The sequence below is a fragment of the Hyalella azteca genome, unplaced genomic scaffold (genome assembly GCF_000764305.2).
Source record: "Hyalella azteca isolate HAZT.00-mixed unplaced genomic scaffold, Hazt_2.0.2 contig4527, whole genome shotgun sequence".
Lineage (NCBI taxonomy): Eukaryota > Metazoa > Arthropoda > Malacostraca > Amphipoda > Hyalellidae > Hyalella > Hyalella azteca.
The window spans coordinates 5023-28817 of NW_025934740.1; the positions used below are offsets into that span (position 1 = coordinate 5023).

The 23795-nt window shown below is 38.7% G+C and overlaps 1 protein-coding gene across 1 annotated transcript; it reads right to left on the bottom strand.

The window, feature by feature from the left end:
- Positions 1 to 868: 868 nt before the first annotated feature.
- LOC108673300 (early endosome antigen 1) lies at positions 869 to 22599 on the bottom strand. Its single transcript, XM_018161102.2, has 17 exons — positions 22515 to 22599; positions 21997 to 22152; positions 20981 to 21101; positions 19844 to 20019; positions 18813 to 19052; positions 17964 to 18089; positions 14673 to 14804; positions 12477 to 12617; positions 10989 to 11126; positions 9400 to 9553; positions 8187 to 8305; positions 7058 to 7777; positions 6311 to 6430; positions 5740 to 5889; positions 4118 to 4237; positions 2593 to 2760; positions 869 to 1703 (listed from the first exon to the last, which is right to left on the bottom strand). Exons 1-17 carry the CDS (start codon positions 22542 to 22544, stop codon positions 1467 to 1469), a joined length of 3048 nt encoding a protein of 1015 aa, XP_018016591.1. The 5' UTR covers positions 22545 to 22599; the 3' UTR covers positions 869 to 1466.
- Between the last annotated feature and the right edge of the window lie 1196 nt (positions 22600 to 23795).

The following is a 23795-nucleotide window of genomic DNA, read 5'->3' on the forward strand; positions in this document are numbered from 1 at the left end:
ACAAAAAAATAATACACATTCACATTAAATAATATCAGATCTGTCGTGCGAAGGTAAGACTTTCGGGTGTTGTTCATTAAATTATATTGATGTTCGTTCAGAGTAAAAATGAATAACCAATGCAAGAAAGAGCAACTTCTCTGGCGAGCAATCACGTATTTTATTTTCTGAAACTTTTGCGAAATAGAAAGTTAATCAAGAAAAGTACAGAAGCAAAGGTTCAGTTAAATTGTGAATTTCGCAGCCGAAGTCTCCTTCATATCAAAATAATTAGAACAGACACGATAAAAAATATTACAATCATGCAAAAAAGTTTACAATTATTACATTCAACATCGTGTTGTTCATGATATTCAGTATAGTTACATAATACTCTGAAAATACAAATATAGGTGCTCAAAAGCAGGGCGAAGTGCGCTACATCAAAAAATTATGTCCAAATGTGAGTGAAAACAATTTTGTATAAAAGTACAAAATGTGATGAAGAAGAGCCACTGCTGTCGTATTCCCATTTGAACAAGCATCGGTCACTAAGATAGTAACGTTCCTATTCCAAATACAAACGTCTGAAAGTTTTACGACAATAAACTAAAGCTGTAAACAAGGCCCATGGGGCACAAACTTGCATCAGCGAGACTAGCTATGATAATATGAAACAATATTTGTAGAAAATACTAGAGCTTTTCGAATCAATAATTCAGGAATAAATGCAATGAACAAAAACATCACACTAAATACTGTAGATATCTTAATATTGGGGCGCGCGAGTAACGGTATTCAACCGTTACTGACGATGGAGCTGGACTCCGAAACGTTTTCTCTTATAAGAAATGGTGAAATTTTTGGCTATTTTCTTTGCTTTTAAATTCCTGGTAAATTTGCAACTTAAGCAGCCAAGTGATTTTAATGCTTATATTCAAAGAAGCTCTCATGGACGTACTTGGTAAGTGAATAATATTCACTTGAGGCAGCTCTTGTACCGTACAATTCAGAACTACACAGGCGTCATTAAATGATATATTTAATAAATAATGCCTTGATGGTGTACTAGGCTTGAACGCAGGATATTATTATAAGTGTAACAATATTAGCACCGACAATTTTGTTTCAAACGCAACAAAGGTGCCGTCAAAATATTTCAATGAATGTACAGATTCCGAACAGTCTCTACTGATAATATAATGTGTATCAACAATATATAATATACAATATGCGTGGTGCTCAATTCACCTCTAAATACCGGTAATATAACACACAAAAAAGTCAAGTAAGCGATATAATTTCGGAATAGTTTATAAAGCAACTTAAATTGATTGCCACATTAATATTTTTCTTTAGTTAACAATGATTTGGATCTACTTGCACTTGCAAAAGTTGCATAATCTTCGGTTAGAAACTTTCTAAATATTTGTTCCCATGGGTACATTTGTTCCCAATATAACAATACCGTATTGCCCAATTTTTGATCAATGGAGACCAAGCCTTGCAGTCAGTTCGTTATGGCAGTTGTCACAAACACGGACCGGTTTTTTGTTCACGTCCAGAGGAGCTTGGCGTGTCGAGCATTCATTGCAGAAAATCTGGCCACAGTTGCGGCAGTGGTGGCGCCGTACGGTCATGCCGAAGCTCTTCTCGCAACTGAAGCAGTTCTTTGCCTCGGCATCTTCAGTCCATTTTCGTCCCGAAAGCTTGTTTGTTTCCAACTGTAAAATTGATATTAATCGTGAACGAGAAATAAAAAATCTTACACAACGACCATGTCTGCAACCATGAGCCCAAGTAACTCATTACAAGAACAGATACCTCATATAATTTTTCCAGAATTGGTTCCACTGCGGGCACAATTTTAAAATAATACTTGTACATGTGGACTAATAATGCGATGCTAATACATGCATATTTCTATGAATAGATTCGGAGGAATTATTGCCTCTGTACCACCTGACATGTCTGGGTAAATTCACACATTTACTGAGCTACAAAATCTGAATCATGGCACTACAGCGAATTTGATCAAAGTCATTAAACTTCTGCTTCCCAAAGCGTAAAACAACTGTTCATCCCATCAGGCAACTGTCACTGAAACAACGTCAAAGTTTATTCCTTTGAAATAATTCGTTGTTACATCGTCAGATTACTGGTGGGATTTCAATCCAAACCATTAGGTTGAGGTCATCAGAAGTTTGCTTTCCAACTCGCTCATTAAATTAATTATGAAAACATAAGAAGCGGACGAAGACCACATGCCCAAATGAATTGTGATTAAGTTATTCAGTGTGAACTTCAGACTAGTTCAACCAAAATAAATACTTAGGGGAATATATATAGACATGGAGACATGGAGCTTTAGTCTGCTATTGCCTACTAGACGGATACGCACAGACCTGCAGACTCTGGTTTTGTCTGCTATTGCACACTAGACGGATACGCACAGACCTGCAGACTCTGGTTTTGTCTGCTATTGCCTACTAGACGGATATATACAGACCTGTAGACTCAGGCTTTGTCTGCTATTGCATACTAAACGGATATATAAAGACCTGCAGACTCTTGTTTTGTCTGCTATTGCCTACTAGACGGATATATACAGACCTGCAGACTCTGGTTTTGTCTGCCTAGTTCGTGGAGTGCCGCGGTGGAGTCGTCGAGCTTGCGTCGCAGTTGCGTGATGTTGCCGCTGAGCGTCTCAACCTCTGCCTCAGCGGCGAGGCAGCGGTCCAGCAGAGCTTGCTGCTCCTTCTCCATGCACTCCAGCCGAACCTGTAATCCACCGTAAGACCATAAACATCCATACATATAACCCGTATATGGAGTTAGTTTTGGGACAACAACCCAAGTCCATGCACCACCTCTGACGACGACAAAGAAATGGAATTTTTACATCGGAACCTACAAATATACCAGTATGTATTGAGTTATAGGTCTTTTTGTCCTTTTTTGTTCGCGGACCTGGCCGTTTTTAGGCCATTTGGTAACCGTGAATTATGTACCACTACGTCCTGGAGAAATACATTTCGTGGTACGCATATGTACCACTTCAGAGTCAATGTGTCAAGAAATGACGGTTATTTTTGAAACCTTTCTTAATTTGAGCGCAGTTACCCGTGACTTTCATTTAACATTACTTGATTATTTTATTCCAGTGCACATTTGCTCACACATTATAATGTAAATTGTGCTTCACTGCACGAGCTTAGCTTCAAAATTATTTCATAATCTAACAAATTGGAGAACATGCACATTAGCTTGGAATTTCCCTGCTCGATGACAAGGGACGATTATACCGCCCAAAGAAAGGCGGGAATCGTGGCGAAAGCAAGCCATGCAAGATTTTTTAAATAGAATCGTAAAAGGAATCGAATTAGTAAGAAGATAAAACACCAAAAGTGAAAGAAAATTTTAAATCTCAGTTTATGTCTTCACATTTGTATGAATAATCAAAATCAAGAATTAAAACTTCACCGTTAAAAATAAAATACTCAATAAATTAGAATTGTGCATCATTTGTTGTCCAAAGCCTCTAGTGTGACTTCTGTCGTCAACTTTTCACTTAAAAAAAAGTTTCGGTGGCATTCAAAGTATTCATTTGACAGAATTTTTAGCTGTGGGTGATCACAGCTTCCAAATAAATATTTTGGAATACTGAAGTATATTTCCTTATTCATTTAGATCACCTCATTAAAGATCACCCTTGAAATGCTATAATTTGATGAAACTACAGAGCAGAAGACACAAACAAATGATATGGCATGCAGGATACTCGACGAACGCCACCATCGGATTAACTAAACACGAACTAAATCAATGAATGAATAAAAATATTTAAATATACTAGTACAATAATGAAGAAAAACCATGAAAGAAAACTAAACACAAACTAAACCAATGAATAAATAAAAAAATGCTGAAAAAGCTAGGAAAAATATAACTCCGTACTCACTGCAGTGAGTGACAGAGAGCGTATTTACTCGTTGAAGAAAACGTGAAGTCACGGACCGACGGACGGACGGACCGACGGACGGACAGACAGACAGACGGACGGACATGACGAGCGCAATAGGGCATTTTTTCCATAAATGTGAAAACACGCTAAAAAAAGTATTTAAGCTTCACAGACCTCGAGCTCGAGCTTCTCCCCCTGAGTCTCAGCCAGGAGCGCCTGCAGGGTTGCCAGCTGCAGCTCTGCTTCCTCAGCGCGCTGCTGCTCGTCCTGCGCTCTGTCTTCACTCGCCGACAACTGATATGTTAGAGTTAAATGACAATCTTTTATCAATGAATAACAATGCTTAATATGCTCAAAAAATATTATGCTCGTCCTCACCCTCACTCGCCGACAACTGAAATGTTAGAATTCAAAAACATTGTTTTATTAATAAATAACAATACTTGATTTATGTAAAAAATATTATGCTCGTCTTGCAAGCTGTCTTCACACGCTGACAACAAAAATACTCTAATTCAATAACACTATTTAATAATAAATAAAGATGTTTTATTTTAGCCAACCAATAATTGGGAGTGGACGGTAAATCGTCTTACATTCTATTTGTATAGACCTTGCGCCCGCACAAAAAATTTGCATATGTTTTATGCATGCAGAGTTGACGAGTTGATACCAGAAAAAAACTTAACATGATACAAATTTACAAAGAGCAGCTGCGGCGTAGAAAACTGAACATTGCTTAAAAAAAAAGAAAAATAAAGGCTCTAGATTAGAATTGTGTCACATAACTCACTGTTAAACATAAACACCGATCACTGAACAATCAAACATCGAAAACAAGCATGGAAAATAGCGTACCATAATCAGTATTGATGAACTCTGTTGAAATACAAAATTTACTCAACTTAAAAAAATAAGTCGTAGTTCCTAGTACTTGTAGTAAAAGAAAATGTTTCAATGCGCTATAGACATCAAGCCATCACGTTCTTCAAGACAAAATTATTATAACCATGCTGCGAAAAAATGCAATGGCAATTCACTTAACTCACAGATACGGAAACAGTGATAAGTTAGCCTTGCTAAGAAACGAAGTAGGGAACGGCTAACAGAAACCAAACAACTTGTAGAAAAGGCCGAGAAAGCAGCTTGGATACTGACACATAAAACAGCTGCAAAAGGGTATAAAGCCAACGTCAAAACTGTTGTCAGAGTGGATATACGCACAGACCAGAGAGCTGTAACATTATATAGAGACAAAGAAAAAGATGCTGCAATAAAGTTTTTAGAAACACACACAATAAAAAAATATAACTCAGTAGGTACTCACTGCAGTGAGTGACAAAGAGCGCATTTTCTCGTCGACGAAAACGTGAAGTCACGGACGGACAGACAGACGGACGGACATGGCGAGCACAAGAGTGCATTTTTTTCATAAATGAGAAAATGCGCTAAAAATGCGCTAAGAATTTCGGTGCGTGTATTATTTATTTATTACTATGTCAATTATTTGTGATGGCTGAGATCAAGACCTGGGTTATCTTACATATTTTCGGAAAGGCCAATCTTCAACAAATTTAAAACTATAATCTAAATTACGACATATTCCAGAGCATTCTTAAAATCAACGAAAACGTGAAGTCACGGACAGGCAGACGGACATGGCAAGCACAATAGTGCTTTTTTTTCCATTAATGAGAAAATGCGCTGAAAAGGTGCAACACGGTATAGTAGAGACGACGAAAGGCAATTTTACAACAAACATTATACAGAAGTCATGAGTGACTGCAAGATCTTACATCATGCTGAGCTTTCTGTAGCTGCTGCGTGAGGGAGTCATGCTTCTGCACGGCTACAGCTTCTGCAGCTTCGAGGCGTTGCTGCAGAGCTTGCATCTCGGTGCCGTGCTGCTCGGACCGCACGGCAGCACTGCTGCGCTCCTCTGATAACTGCAACAGAAATAAATTATGAACTCATTCCCAAGATGTGAAAGCTTTTTATAGTTACCCATAAGATTATTATGTCCTTTGTGCCACAAGATCGAAGAAGATCGAAGAAATTTCCGAAGCCTAAAAAATTTTGGAGAAGGCTATAAGAATAAAATCCTTCATTATAGATTAACCCTAACTTCAGACTCCTTCAGATCAGATTAAGCGGTTGGGCTTAATCAAAGGTCAATAATTTTGTCTGCTGACACATCAACCGTGATACATGAAGTTCAGGCAACCAGATTAACCGTCAGGCAAAGGTTTAGAATTTTGTCAGCGGACACATCTACCGTGATACATGAATTTCTGGTAGGTAACCAGAGCTACCATCAAGATACAAATATTTCTGTCGCGATACATGTGAGATAAATGCCACAGTTACCTCGATGCGCAGAAGCTGCACTTGATCCTGAATGTTATGCAACTCTTGCTGCACGTCGTCCCGCGACTTCTCTGCAGCGCGTAGCCGCTCACGCAGCTTGTCAGCGTCAGCGCGGTTGAACTGAAAACACATATACAGCTAAAAAATTAAACTGAAGTTGAACTTAAAATTGAACTGAAGTTGAACTGAAGACACATATACAGCTAAAATTTTGAACTGAAAATTGAACTGAAGACATATATACAGCCAAAAAATTGAACTGAAGTTGAACTGAAGACACATATACAGCCAAAATATTATAACAAGAAACTACTAATACCTTCGTTAAACCCTTACTACGATTATCACTATTATCGGTAACATTAAAAAGCTCAAATTTTGTATTTTTAAGGTTTTTGATTCACCTATGCATCTTTTTGCTCGCTAATTTATATTAAGCATTTCATAGAAGCATCGCGCCGTTGACAACAACTATATAGACAATAAAACATTATTTTAGTACATAGTGTAGAATATTTTAAGTTTTCTCTTGCGAAAAAAATGAATCGAATACCGGTACCGTAATCACTTGGGGAGCATTAAAGGAACTTTAATAAGAGTTTAAATCATAGGCTACCTTAAAATCCCTGCTCGAAAACGCTCCATTACGTTGTGAGTAACACGAAAATGAACTCTCATGGTTTATTCTCAATTTAAATGTATTCTTCCCCAAATCTGTCATTAAATATTGACGGAGGTAACCCTAACCTGAAGTATTTCCTCCAAGCCGGCTAACTCCTTGATCTTCTGGGCGCCAAGTTCCTCGAGCTCCTTGAGCTTCTTCTGTAGCTGCTCGTGCTTGCATTGCAGCGCACTGAGCTCAGAGTTACGCTGGTCCAGCTCAGCGGTGAGGTCAGTGCAGTTAGACTCAGTGAGCGCCAGCCTCTTGCTCAACGTCTCTTCGAGTTCCCGCTTTGATATTTCTAGTTCGTTGAGCTTGGAGCTCAGCTCAGAGTTTTCGTTGTTTTTAAAATTCAGTTCGTCCTGTACTTCTAGTAACTGTGTCTTAGTTTGTTTCAAAGATTCTTCAGATTTATGAAGATTAGTCTCAAGTTCTACAGTTTTCTCTTCGAAATTTCTCACTGTTTCTTCAAAATCAGCAAGTTTGGAAGACATGGTCGCTTTCTCGGCAGCTTCCTTTGCGATGTCTTCACGAACTTCCGCGATCACCTTTTCTTTAAGTTCAAGTTCCTCTCTCATCGCCGTCTGTTTTGCCATCAAAATGTTTTTGTCGGCCTCAAGAGCAGTGAGGCTCTCAGTTTTAGACAAGAGAAACCGTTCGTTCTCAGAAGATTTTGTACTCAGTTCCTCGAATTTTATTTTCAACTCTTCATGCGACGACGCAAGGGCTGACCTCTCGGCTTCGAGTGTCTTGAGCTCGTTCTCAACTCCATCAAGACGCTCAGCTTTGCCAATTAATTCTCGAATCTGGAAAATAAATTTAGGAATAAAAATAAGTAAGTATAACTCAGAAAAATACGTATTATGAACCAACACCAACAACGAAAAAGGTATTTCTTTTTGAAGATAAAATGCGGAAACAGGGAGAGAATAGGATCTGGCGAGTAAGTAAATTCTTATATCACCCTAAAAGGTTAGTTACTTTAAATCAAACACTCTCAAAAACTTTTAGTTGTTCAAAGTGAGTCACATGTTCGTTATTTGTGTTCATTTATCGGGATATTTGATCTACGTCGAGAAACTACTTAGTTAAGTAGCTGAAACTGCAAACGTAAGCCAATTATTCAAAGCTATATTCATTGCAAGTGTTAAAGCAGCAAAACCGTAGCATATCATAAGAATATATCACTGTATTTAGTCACATTGTCCCGCTCACTTGACTCGACAGGGCATCTGACTTCTCGAGCAGCTCGGCAATTCTCAGCTGCTGTTGCTCGGTGGTGCGCTCAGCAGCAGAAAGTTTCAGGCAGCACTGGCTCAAGTCTCCTTCAGCGCCTGTCATAAAAAAAATGATAAGCTTCCTTTCCTATCCCAAGCGGACATACCTATTTATGTTAAGCTACAGCAGCAGTAAAATGAAATTAATTAAAATGTGGAGTGGCCGCAGCACAAGAATCAAATTAACACAAAAAGTAAATTTGCCACAGCAGAAGAGTTGAATGAATGCAGAATTTATTGAGATGAAAATGTAGAATTAAATCAATTTTGATATAATGATAGAATTATCAGTGTGCCTGAATAAATAAGGTTCTTTTTGCATTCATGATAAATACAAAAAAGGCATTATTGTAGCAGCAGGCATGATTTTACCCTAACTTTCTCAAGTTATAATACGCGCCTTTTTCTTAGTAACTGTGGAACGAAGTCTTCAAAACAACATCGACAAATAATGATTAAATTGAAATTCTCTATTAAAAGATCACGAGACTGTAGTTCAGGACATGACGAGATTAGGTCAAGGCATGATTAAGACCTTTAGGATGATGAAGATGTCCCGTAAGGTCAATAACAAGACATGAATGGCACAACACACCCGTAAGTTTGGCGGCGATGGCACAACACACCCGTAAGTTTGGCGACGATGGCACAACACACCCGTAAGTTTAGCAGCGATGGCACAACACACCCGTAAGTTTTACTCCGATGGCACAACACACCCATAAGTTTAGCAGCGATGGCACAACACACCCGTAAGTATAGCAGCGATGGCACAACACACCCGTAAGTTTGACTCTGATGGCACAACACACCCGTAAGTTTGACTCTGATGGCACAACACACCCGTAAGTTTAGCAGCGATGGTACAACACACCCGTAAGTTTGGCAGCGATTGCACAACACACCCGTAAGTTTGGCGCCGATGGCACAACACACCCGTAAGTTTGACTCAGATGGCACAACACACCCGTAAGTTTGACTCAGATGGCACAACACACCCGTAAGTTTGACTCAGATGGCACAACACACCCGTAAGTTTAGCAGCGATGGCACAACACACCCATAAGTTTGACGGCAGTGGCACAACACACCCGTAAGTTTAGCAGCGATGGCACAACACACCCATCACACCCAGCGATGGCACAACACACCCGTAAGTTTAGCAGCGAGTTCCCTGGCTCTGAGTTCCTCAGCTAGCAGCTGCTGCTGCAGCTCCTGCACCTGCTGCGTCTTGCGCGCCACGACCTCGTGCTCCTCTCGGTGCTGGTCGCCCAGCTGGTCCTTTAGCTGCGTCAGCTCCATCTCCTGAGCGACAAAGTAACTTTAAGTAACTTAGAAAATAATATTATTAAGTAAGTATTACTTATACAGAACGCATCAATGAAAAAATATAACTCAGTACTCACTGCAGTAAGTGACAGAGAGCGCATTTTCTCGTCGACGAACACGTGAAGTCACGGACAGTCAGACATACGGACGGAGAGGCGGACATGGCGAGCACAACAGTGTATATTTTCCATAAATGGAAAAATGCGCTAAAAATGAAAATTATCGAAGAACATGTTCGAAGTGCTGTTTCAGATTTCCTCAATAAATATTTAGAAACTAACTAGAGATTTGACTTGTATGTGCAGAAATTCGCCTTTCTTGGAAACGGCGCTTCTCAATACCTGACATGTCCACTTTATTTGCTTCCCATTAGAACATACAGTACTAGACTGCTACTCCCTATTACAATATACTGGACCGCTGCTTCCCATTACAACATACAGTACTAGACTGCTACTTCCTATTACAATATACTGGACCGCTGCTTCCCATTACAACATATAGTACTAGACTGCTACTTCCTATTACAATATACTGGACCGCTGCTTCCCATTACAATATACTAGACTAGCATGCGCTACGTTATCATTATAGGTTCAGGAAGACATCACTTCACTTCAAGTCTCTGCGTAGAGTAGCGGTCAGAGAGAGAATATAACATCAGCAGCCTCCAGACTCCAACACACCAGAACTCGTCCGGATACTTTATTACGAAATCATGATACATCCTTAGTTGAACCCACGAGATCCGAATTTGTAACACGTCATCTTTACAACTTCTAAAAAAGCTATTCCAGCTTGATTTGTTGGCTCAATAACTGCACATTTCACTCTCTTATACAAAACCGGACATTTCGCCTAAATGTCATCCCTACAATTTCTAAAACAGTTATACAAACATAAATGTTCACTTACAAGTTTACAGAAAACCGGGCAATTTAATCACTTACCGAAAACCAGACAGTTCAACTACATGTCATATATTCAAGTTCAAAAACATTAATTCTAAGCTTGATTTCTCGATAAGTCCACAATAAAAAAAACATTAATTCTAGCTTAATTTCTCGACAAGTCCACCATAAAAAAAAACATTATTTCTACCTTAATTTTCGACAAGTCCACAATAAAAAACATTAATTCTAGCTTAATTTTTCGATAAGTCCACAATAAAAAACATTAATTCTAGCTTAATTTCTCGTCAAGTCCACATAAAAAACATTAGTTCTACCTTAATTTCTCGATAGGTCCACATAAAAAAAAAAACATTTATTCTAGCTTGATTTCTGGACAAGTCCACAAATAAAAAAAACATTAATTCTAGCTTAATTTCTCGACGAGTCCATAAAAAATAAACATTAGCTCTAGCTTAATTTCTCTACAAGTTCACATAAAAACAAGGTATTTGCATCACCTTGTGTCTGCAGTCTTGCTGCGCGATGTCTCGCTCCTTCTCAGCCGCAGTGAGCTGCTCTTGCTTGTCGTGCACCTGACGCTGCAGCGCCCTTACTTCCTCTGCCAGCCTCGCCGCGCTGATGCCGCTCTCGCTCAACTGACGGGGAGTGGGACAATTACCTTCTGTCTACACATACAGTAGCCTAAAGCTGGGGTTATTCACATCTAGGTTCTGGTAATACTACAAGAGAGTGGGGCAATTACCTTCTGTCTACACATATAGTAGCCTCAAGCTGGGGTTATTCACATCTAGGTTCACATACATTAGCCTAAAGCTGGGTTTATTCACATCTATGTTCACATACATTAAAGCTGGGGTTTTTCACATCTAGGTTCACATACATTAAAGCTGGGGTTTTTCACATCTATGTTCACATACATTAAAGCTGGGATTTTTCACATCTAGGTTCACATACATTAGCGTAAATCTGAGGTTATTCACATCTAGGTTCATATATATATTCACATGCATTAGCCTAAAGCTGGGGTTATTCACATCTACGTTCTTCACATCTATATTCACATATATTAGCCTAAAGCTGGGTTATTCACATCTAGGTACTGGTAATACTGACGGACAGAGAGATAATTAACTTCTGTATACACATACATTAGCCCAAGTCGGGGTTATTCACATCTAGGTTCTAGTAACACTGACCGACAGCGGGACAATTACCTTCTGTCAACACATACATTAGCCTAATTTGAAGTTAATTCTTTCAATGTTACTGAACCCTGCACCCATGATGAACCATACACCACATCAAGCCATGACGCCAAAGACAGAAGCGAACCTAACGAAGCACAGTTCACTTCACAATTCGCCTTAAAATTAAGAGGCTGATATTGTATTAGGGGCCACATATACGAACAAGCTCCATCAGGGTAGGCTGATCAACAAGCCATTAAGTCATAATCCATGACGTTAGGTAAAATTTTACAAATTTGTCAAGGGATAAACTAAGCATCGTCAATGCTATCTCTAGCTAAAGGCTTGGTGACGAGAGTTGTCTACAGAAGTCGTAAGTTTGAAGACAGTGGCGATGTGATTACGCAATTATTAAATGGCCCATAATAATAATAATAATAGATAATAACAGCAAGATTAGAGAGAACTTGAGAAGTTACAAATAATTTAAGATGATTTGCAAACACAGGATGATTACGGACCAACTTTTATTTTCAATAAGTTTTCATTTATATGCATCATAGGATGCTCATATTTCTGATGAATACTCAATTGCCGAAGCTGCCAATTATTATTCCAGTCATTAAACTATAAAAATAAAATTAAACTGATGAAAGTACACTTGGCGAACTTAAGTAAATCATGCAAATTAAAGCTAACTTTGTAGAGAGAAGTAAATCAGAAAAATTAAAGTAAACGTGGCAAAATAAATTAAGCAAGGCTAAGTAGAGTAAATTGAGTTGAGAAAAGTAAACGAACCTGTCTTTGGAGAGCCTCAACGGAGTCTTTCTGAGCATCAGAGCTCTGAGTGAGGTTCGTGAGAGCAGCCTGCACGGTCACCAGCTCAGCCGACCTCGTCTTCAGCTCTGAACTCATCTTGGTGCATTCAGAGCTGCTTTGCTGAAATTAGGAAAATTACATGAAGCATCCATGCAACGCGCGCGTCAAGGAACTGCTGTACTGAAATTAGGAAAATTACATAAATCAATAAGCAGGGCATAACGCATGTTTCCCACCCAATGTAGGGAAAGAGATGGGTGGTGGACACCTGTCTACTGACTGGTTTTTGTAGATGAAGCCCGGTAGGACTGCGATCGATACGTCGGTGGGTGAGATGGAGCACCCTGATCTAGAAGCGTTAGCTAGCTCTGATGCTCGGTTTCCCGATGCCAGAGCTGTTAAGAAGAGACACTTAGTCAGAAGGTCCTCTGTTGTTATGCGCGGAAGGCGGAAGTGTCTAGATTCGAACTGTTTGAAGCTAGCATCGAGGGACCAGTCGATGTTTGGTTTGGGAGCGGGGGGATCGGAGAGGAACTGCGATTTCGAGAGCTCTTGGAATTCTTCAGCGGTGGTGTTTACTCCGAAGGCCAGGAACAGAGGTTTTCTGAGCGCCGCCTTGACGTTACGTATCGTCATAGCCTTCAGGTGCTTCCCCTCGTGGAGGAAGGTGAGAAATCGTAGAACTGTATCGTGGGCGATGTCGGTTGTTTCTGCAGGGAGCCACTCTTGGAAGCGCTTCCACTGAGATTAGTATTGGCGCGTGGTCGAAGAACGAACGCCCTGACTAGTCGTTTGTCGGAGCAGGTGGAGAACTTTTCTGAGTACAGTAAGGTTAGAAACTCCACGCGATCCATTTCCCGCACTCTTCTGATGAGACCAAGCCGACGGCTGTCTTCTGGTGGAGGCGAGTTTGGAGAAGAATCTGTTTCTGCGCTCTCTTGAGGAGGACTGGGTACCATCCGGCTGATGGTCTGTGTGGCGATAGAATGACCCCGTGATGTGTGTAGTCCTGCAGTTTGGGTAGCAACTGCGGTATGAAGTTTGGTGGGGGAAGATGTATACCCCCTGCCACTGATTCCAGTCGACTGCTAGGACATCCGTTGCCACTGCCCCCAGGTACTCGAAGGAGGACACGTACAGGGGTAGTTTGTTGTAGTGTGGACTGGCCATGAGGTCGACCTGTAGTGGTCCGTGCCAGTCCGTGATGTGGAATCTTAGTTTTGGTGGTTTTGTGTCCTGCCTCCACTTCCAGTGCACGCCTCTGCGGACGATATTCAAGGCCTTCTTGGGGGCTTGTAACCATTGGTCTGAGAAGTGCTTGAGACGTGCGTGCCCCCGGTAAGGGGTCAATTGTTGGGCGGCTTGCCGGGGTGTGTAGAGGCGGATGGAGCGGGCTTGGCCGCGTTAGTGTCGCCGGAGGATTTAGGCTGTTGTCCCCTGAAGGGAGGACGGTTGCCTATGCCACCTCTGCTATTGAGAGAGCATGCAGGCTGCGCCTACAACGCGGCGCCGCTCAAGTTCAACGGAAGAAAAGCTGGCGATGGCGGAAAACATTTCCGCCGAGCTTTCTTCCTTTTTCTTTACTGATACGATTAAATTCGAGAAAGAAACAATCGAAAGATCAAATAGAGCTTTCAACATGTTAAAAGCAAACAGCCTAAAACGGAGTTTGCTCTAATTATTGGGTTATTAGCTTGCAGGTGGAGATTCAGGGTGGGTAACTTGAGTCGGTTAGGTCAGAAAAATGCGTTTTTGGCTGCTTAGGAGCCAGCATGCTTGTGCATAGGCTGTGTAAATACTACGCTATGGCTTTATTTTAGCGCTACTGGTCTGGCTTGAGATGTTGCAGCGACGACTGCGGCTCTTATCTCCGTGTAAAAGTATCTTTATTGCATACTGAGGCTTAACATTGTCTCCAACGCTAATTTATGAGCAAAATAAGGTCGGCGGCTGTGATCTCACTGGTAAAACATGCAGCACCTGGAGCGGAACAGTCGACTCGGTACTTTCATTTGATCTAACAACAAGCTGATGCAAGTCACAGAATTATTCAATAACTACCCGTTAGTTATTGAATAATTCAGTAGTTCAAGTACAACAACTACCCCACGATATCTCATTGTATGGTAGCACTAATATTAATAAGAAGCCTATAATTTCTTGGCACCAACTCACCTGAAGTTTCTTCTTGAGCGCATCCACTTCCTCCTTGAGAGCCTTCATCTCCTGCTTCTGTTCTGCCACGGCTTCGCTCTTGGCCTTCAGGTCGCTGTTGAGACTCGCCTCGCGCTGCTGCTGACTCTCCACCTGCAGCAGTACAAGCATATGCTGACTCTCTCACTGACATCAGACGTTTGGACGCCAACTGCAGCAGTACAAGCACATGCTGACTCTCTCACTGACATCAGACGTTTGGACGCCAACTGCAGCAGTACAAGCATATGCTGACTCTCTCACTGACATCAGACGTTTGGACGCCACGTTATGACCGTCATTATCATGGGATCATATAAACTTGAATACCAGCTTACGTTGACCGCCAATATGATGGGATCATATAAACTTGATGACCAGCTTACGTAATTAAGTATACAAAACACGAAATCAATTAATGAATATTTAACTCCGGCTTTCAGCGATACAAATTCAAGTAAAGACTCAAATCAAATTTTTTGTATTACTAAAATATATTAACTATTGGATAAGAGTAAATACCTACTCTGCCATTGTAGGTTTCTAGCTCAAGTGCAGTTTTAGCAGTTATGGCTTATGTTACATCCTAGCCCAACACATGTTAATACTCTCAATTATTCCGTAGCTAAATTACAAATAGGAAAAATTTGACTCACTTTAAATAATATTATTTAATTTTAATTTAATATTAAAACAATGCCAGAGATAAGCTGATTACTGAGGGATTAACTTAATATAACAGAATCGCAGACAAGAAGTCAAACACACGTCAATCAAGAAAAAATGCTTAGAAACAAAAATAAGGAATAATAGTATAAATATGTTGAAAAGAACCAAAAACCCGTGCTGAGGAAGAATATAAATAAAATTAAGCTTGAACAATATGAATAACAAGAACAAGCATGCATTGACAGCTACTTAAGTTCACTTCCAAGCCCTCTTACGAGACAGTCAAAGCCAAAATACGTACCTACAAAAATTTAAACTATAGTAGGTACGTAGAGTTTTCTCAAAATCAAATTAAAACAAACTGTACGAATATATAATGTTTGCATTACAGCAGTAGTTTAGGGTGTTAGCTTTGAGGAGTATTTTTAACGCTTTTCAACAGACAAGAATGAATAATTTTTTTTAAATCAGGCACTTCACTGCGGTGAATTTTCCTTTAAAATATCCAGTTGAAGGAACAATGATAACGTGAGATTATATTTACACAAAAACTGCTTCGAATGATGATCCATACGTAACGTTTCATTATCTCAACCACTTAACATTTTTCAACAGAACCCAAAATTAAGGATTCCTTTACAATGCTGATGTCGATTTTGAATAAGACGATACAGATAAGGAAGATCCTCTAGACGCCACAGACAGCGACGAGTCTCACTGAGGCACTGCTTGCTTCACAATTCGCCTCAAAATCAAGAGGCTGATATTAAATTAGACGCCACAGACAGGAACGAACTTAACGAGGCACAGTTCACTTCACAATTCACCTCAAAATTAAGAGGTTGATATTGAACAGGCGCCACAGACAGGAACGAACCTAACGGGGCACCTAACGAACCTAACGAGGCAACAATTCACCTCAAAATTGAGGCTGATATTAAATCAGATGCCACTGACAGAGACGAGTATCAACGAGGCACAGTTCACTTAACTTCACAATTCGCCTCAAAATTAAGAGGCTGATATTGAATCAGACGCCACAGACAGAACGAGCCTCACCAGGGTAGGCTGTTCAAGACTCTCGAGCCTCCTCCTAAGCACGCCGAGTTCGACACTGGCAACGCGTAGAGCTGCCTGGTCCGAAAACCTCTGCGGCGTTACATGTCGCCAAATAATAAGATTTGCTCTCATTTTACTTCCATGGATTATCCAATATATCGAATAGTAGTATCTTCTTTGCCTCAAATAAAAATCGCTCAGGATAGTTATCAAATTAAATATTCCGTGCCTAGATATTCCTTAGTATAAAAAGGCTTTACATCGTCTTCAATGCTCAGAAAGTTAGTACCTCTTAAGAAACTTTGAGTGAATTGTTAGAGCGATCCAAATTATTCATAGATAATATGACATAATTTACTTAATGCAACATCAATGTTTCATCTACTAGCCCTAAAAAGATGATAAAATCCTCAGAAAGACTGCTAACAATTTTCCATTGAATGCGACGATCTCCACTAAAAATTTTTGAATCGCTAAAATTTTTCCGTTTGGATGCAAAAATTCTTGACAGGAAACTGAAAAGTTTGAGGCCAAACGATTTCTGTTCATAACATTTGGACGTGTAGCATCCAGTCAAGATTCAGAGAGAAGAGGTTAGCGGTAGCCTCCATTGGAAGCTTATTTTTTAATCATAAACAAGTTCAGCTGAAGTAAAAGAACATAATGTGTCAAGGGCTTTTGATAGCTACTAGTTTCGCCTTCAATAGTCAATACAATGTGCTTGCAATATTTCCAGCAGCAGTCAGAAGTCAGATTTGTTTGCGTCATCCATACCTAAAAATGGATACATGAACGACCAAAATCAAGATTGGTTCACTAAGACTTATGCTTTGCAGTCCACAACTTACGTTGATTTCGTTAAGCTCATTTTTTAATTATTCAGCTTGCAATGACCCTAAGTTTTTGACATAGTGTTTTATAAAACAATGCTCAATGCTGAAAATTTGTCTCCCAAACTTCTTTACCGGAAACCTTACAAATTCTATTAAGAGGAAATTCTCTGTAGCATATCATACATAAAGCCCGCCCAAAGAACCTCACGGTTTATGTAAAAAATACTTCACAACAAAAGGCTCAATGTATTAGAAAACCGAATAAAAGTAGGATTAGATAAATTTAATAATGGAAGAGAATTAAAATATAAGGAGGAGCAAAAATAATGAACCATTTAAAAGTTGTTGCTGGTGAATGAACCAGAATAAAGAGTGATGCTAAAGTGACAGAGAAAAGAAATTAGGATAAGTGGATAAAAAATGGGATTTAATGACAAGACAAGGTGAAAAGAGCAGAGTGAAGACATTTGCGAAGCCACTCTAAGGTTGAGAAGCAGGATTCTACCCTTAAGCAAGACTGACACTCACACAAAATTAAACCGAAAAATTGCACAACATTTGACAACGACAAGCCGCATTTGGCTTTGGTGTAGGAAGTGAGAATTATTAATAGTCCAAAGTCATCTACTTCTAATAATTTCTAATAATTTACAGAGTCATCTACTTCTAATAATTTCAATACCGGTACTTCTCACTAAAGCGGCTGTTTTACCTGCTTCATGTTCTCAGAGAGCAGCTTCTGAAGCCTGGCGACTTCAGCTGTGAGCTTCTCAGTTTCAGCGGAAGAGTCAGACTCCCGCTCCTGCTGTCGTTCCTTCAGCAGCAGCTCCAGGGAAACCTGAAGGCAACAAAGTAATTTAATTCATGAAGATCAATAGGAATAAATATAGAAACTACCGACACAATACCTAGTTTATTAGCAACGTAAAAATGTATGATAACAATGGAATCATAATGAATGTCAGTAAGAAAAATATTGACGACATATACGAAAATTTATTAGCCTTGAAATGTTCCATGAATGAATTTTGGATATCAATATGGACGTAAATGGAAAAGAATACAGAAGTCCTACGCAAAAATGTATTCGCTCCCTAAATATTAATGAATAATGTCTAACCCAATGAAAAGCTGAGATAAATAGAGTACCTAGGTCAGGTAAAATCAGAATTCGAGAACTATTTGCCTACATTCACCGGGAAATCTTATCATTGTAGGTGAAAAATTGCTGCAAACTGGTTAACTTTATAACTATGATAATAGATTAGTACTTAAGCTATTTGAATGAGGAAGATCATACAGTAGAAGACGGAGATACAAAATGCAGGCATGAACTAAAAAATTTTTTTTTCAGATTGATGAAAAGGAAAAACTTTCCAAAACTTATTTGATCAGAACAAGATACTTGAACTGATCATAGACCCAACATCCAGCTTAAAATAATCATTCTTCTTAACCCTCTCTGTCGAATTTGAGGTTTACATTAACATATTCAACAGATTGCGTTAAAATCAAGTCATATTATATTCAACTGCAAAGCAATTATTCCAACACAATTTACCTTTTCTTCTTTCAGGACATCAAGCTGTGACCGCAATTCAGCGCGCTCGACAGCGTACTCAGATGCGCGGCCTTCAACAGCTTGTCTGTCACTTTCAGTCAACTCAACTTTGTTGACAGCTTCAGTGAGTCGTCGCCTGACTGAATGCAGCTCCTCAAGCGCTACTGAGAGCTGACTGCGTAGACTGACGACCTCACTGCTGAGTTGTGCTCGAGATGACAGGACGGCAGCGTGCTGTGACTGGGGGGCAAACGATAGTGAATATAAACATAGTGAATGATGAACGTGAATACGTAGCACTGAATAACTGCTTAGTGAATAATGGAAGTGAATAATGCAACACTAAATAACTACACCATGAATAATGGAAGTGAATAATACAGTAATGAACAACTACATTGTGGAACATGTAAGCAAATAGTGTAAAATTGACTAAATGCATACTAGTGAATGATATAAAAATAAAATGTCTTTTAATACTTGTTGTTCAGCATTTGTAAATTGTAAACGGAGGAAATAATGATGGAAACACTGTACACTAAATTTTTGACGAGAGCAGGAGTACAGGTACATGCATTTTTTTCAAATATTCTCGGCAGGGTGTACATTATGAACAATACCTACAAAAATACCTACCTATAAGAGATACCTCGAATTCATAACGGTTGGCACTTTTCCAGTTTAAATAAATATTATAATCTAGTCAATAATAGTAATATAAACTATAAATACTTGAGAAAATTTGGTTCATTTCAGCTAATTTCTTTATTCCACGCAACAATATTTGGCTGAATTGAACACACAAAGGCCGTGATACGAAGTAAATGTAACTTTAAATGATCAAATTAACCAATAATAATATCTTTAATCCTCATCTCACCCTCTAAGTCGGAGCCCTTAAGCATCTAAATAAGTACTCGGCACAATAGCGCGAAACAATAATTAATACTCATCTCACCCTTTAAGTCTGAGCCCATAAGCGTCTAAATAAGTACCTACTCGGCACAATAGCGTGAAATAAGACGCATTACCTGAGGAACCATTTCTTCCTCCTGGTCTTGGCCTCCTTCAGTCTTGACTCTCAAGGCTTGCTGTAAAGACTCGAGTTCTTTCTGGAGGTCTTCAGAGTGCCAGCGTTCCTCTCTAAGCTGCGTGTTGGCTTCTTTGAGTTCTTGTTTCAACACCTCGACCGTTATTTCTTCATCCTCTGTGCAGGATAAAAAAAAATTTCAAATTTGGTATTTTTTGCAAAGAAAATTTCCTTACATCAGGGAAATTATTTCTAAATCAGCGTGGTTGCTCACATTAGCAGACTTGACATATTTCATGGTTCTAAATTAAAATTCGTGAATAACATAAGAGAATCATCAAAAATATAAATATTACCTTCAAAAAGTAAGCAAACGATTGAACAAAAATAAATAGAAACATAGATAACAAATTCATGAAGCATATACTTTTCATTGCGGCTATGAATAGCTGATTTTTAGATAACTTATTATAAAATTAAAATGCATAGCCTTAAAGCAGCTATACAGTATTGAATATTAGGGCCAATTCCATGAGCTTGCACAAATGAATACCACGTACTAATAGGTACTTTTATTTATATATCAATACTGCTACAAATAGTACTTCTTACATCAAGAGATCAAAATAAAGATTTCTTTAAACTAAAAAACGGATTAAAATTTGCTGACAACTGCTCAGGATTTATTCCGTGATCTTTTCATGTCTTCCATTCTCAATATGGATCTCATTAATTACTGTAGGTATTTGTTCAAGTACAAGTAAATTATATAAATTTCAATAAGTAAAATCATTATTGTTGCTATAGTTGTCCTTGTGTCACAGTACATAGTAAATCAGGACACCCTGGTACTTCTGGTCAAATTATAGAACCTATTAATTGTTCAGTAAATTGCAGATGATGCTGTCAGTGGGCAATGTTCAGGCATTGCAACATAAAAAGAGAACTGTTGAATTGAAATTAGAGTGCTGACCAGCACCGGAGTACATGATCTTGTTGTCATTGCTTATTGCTAACATGTGATTTGCAGTTAGGGCAGAGAGTAAGTATCTATGGAATCAAATTCTTATGACTAATTAAGTGAAAGAAAAAGTTGTATATTTGTCTGCTGAGTTTGTTCATTGTTGTTTATTTCAACCTGGTCTGCTGTGGTCTTGTGAGTAGTGGTCTTCAAGTTGTTGCTGAGAGCTGAGACGAAGCTTGCACACTGGGCACACATAATTTGAAGCAGGATCCAGGTGCTCCCTCTCATAGTGACTCTGGAAAAATAAGTTAGAAATCAGTGATTTGTACAAATAGAGAAATTTTTTTTAAATAAGCATTTAAATTACAATATACGGAAATCAATTGTATATACCATAGTATTTTTGCAGTGGTAATCACAAAAAAATTGTATTCAGATTCAAAGGGAGCTCATTGAGTTTTAATATTTGAATACTGGTGTGTGTTTGAAGGGTGTGAATATGGAATTTAATATTCCAGATAAATTGTTGTCAGACCTGCAAACACATTTAAACTTTCCATCAGAACATCAAAAAAATATATACCATATATAAATGAATACAATAAAGAAAATAAAAATGAAATGGTCAATACAGTAGGTAATGCTTTTTTGTAACAAACTCTCAACGAGCAACTACTGCAAAGAATTAATAAAATGAATAAAATGTAAGCTTAGATCTTCATGGCTATTCATACTTTTTAGCAAATTTTATTATTTATGGAAAATATGGTGCTATTGTGCTCGTCATGTCCGTCTGTCTGTCCGTGATATCACGTTTTTGTCAATGAGAAAATGCACTCTCTGTCACTCACTGCAGTGAGTACTGAGTTATATTTTTTTCATATGAACCTCAAACTATGTAAAAACTGTAAACAAGAAGCATTTTGGCTTCTATGATATGTTTGACAAGGATGACCAAACATACCTATAAAGTGAAGTATTATATTTTCAAGCTTGATTGCAAAATGAATATCTTAAAAAAAATCTAGTTGAAATTTTTGCATCACTGTTATACAAGACTTACTGAAAAAAAATGTCACCAACTCGTCCTCGAATAAATTTGCGTAATTTGAAGAATAAGTTTCATTAATGACTCTCATATTAATGTATCTCCAAATGAACAAATTAAGGGAAGGACCACTGCAACCAACCTGCAAAACTTCAGCAGAAGAAAAATTTGTAAAGCAAGCCGGACAAACAAATCCTTCCATGGAGCCAAAATCTTCAGACTGAGACTGAGATGATCTGCTGGACACTTGGCCGTCCACAACTCCATCAAGAGTGACATCCCGCACCTTGTCACTGACCTGAGGAGGCATGGATACTTCAAAACATTGTTTACCGAGTCACTCACTAAGTAGACAACTGCAAAATTAACTAGATGCTACTCTCTGATTAGCAGCATCCAAAATAGTACAAGTGTTACCTTCCAGAAGTAAAAATTATTCAACTATAATAACAATCTTTCTGAGTGGCACCAAAATATGAATGTAGCTCATCAATCATCATAGTTAATCAATGAATTAAAGCAGAAATTATGTAATCAAATGTCATGTGAAAATTTGTCAAGGTACTGAACTTAAAAACATAGGTGTATGTAAGTAAACCAGGAGCTTAATTTAATGCCTATCAAATACTTTGTGGGCGCAAGTCAAGACCTATTTATTACCTTATTCATGAAGGTCTTGAAAGAGTTCATGATGCTTGACTAACACTTCCTGCTACCTAATACAGTAAATACACTGCAGTCTGTGGTCTGTGGAGATTTAAGAATTTGAATAAATGACACATTTATAATTTCAGTGGCAGGAAATATAGGATTATATTTATAAATAACAAACTAAAAAAATAAACTTAAAGGTTAATTTGCTACAAGAGGATGCAAGCTTAATACTGAAAAAATTTATATTAAAAATTAATATATATAGGTATTGTCAATATTTGAACATCAAAGTTCTAACTTAATGAGTTACAAGGTAAAGTGAAAGAAAGGACTGAACTCAGCCTTTCAGGAGCTAAAATCATGGAGCTGACTGGTTGAGGCTCAAACGATGATCATGTTACTAAGTAAGTCATTTTATACATCATTGATATCATTCTGGAACCAACATAAGTAACTAAGGAATTTCCCAGTTTGAATCTTTACTGATTTATTTATATCAATTTCAAAACTCCACATATTTCTAGAGGGAGTTGCGATTTGTGCATATTTTTGACTGTGATATTATCAACATTCTTTTCCAACCATGGCATGAACCATAAAGCTTGAAAGAGAAACCAAGGATGGAAGTCAGGAAGGCCTGGGCCCAGAAAGATGACTCACAACCAATGAAAGTAAGTCATTGTCATTTTTTCAATCATTGATGACATTTTGCATCAAGGGAAGTCATTAAGCAATTTTACAGTTCAATTTTCATTTTTTTTATCGAAATCAATTTTGAAACTCCACTGGGGTCTGGGAGAGACCAAGCTGGGTTTAGACCGAGCTGGGTTTACCGTTTAGACCGCCGCAAGTCACCAATTGCCGCTGCCATACGCTGACGGCAGAGGAGCCTAAGCAGGAGCAGCAAATCCAGTTTTTTTGCCTGTTTTGAGGCTGTGAGCTTCTTGCTTGATGTTGATGAATTATCTTCTAACAAATTGTGGAGCAATTGCCAATTAGCATGGTTGAAGGGCAATATTCCAAAGTTATTAAAAATATGTCACTTTGAGAGTCTTTGACACTTTGGAGCCACACAATATTTTGTATCAAATACAAATAAGAATATTGTAATCTTAAGCCTGAGGTACCTAACTGACTCAGCATCTCAGCCTAGTAACTGGGCTGGCTGGCCTGCTGGCATTGGAATTTGGCTATGGTTGGTTTGGCTAAATCAGTAGGTAAATGGGATAATGGGTCACTGCCTCTGGCCTCACTGGGTCAGCATCAGGCTATCAGCCATTCAGCGGT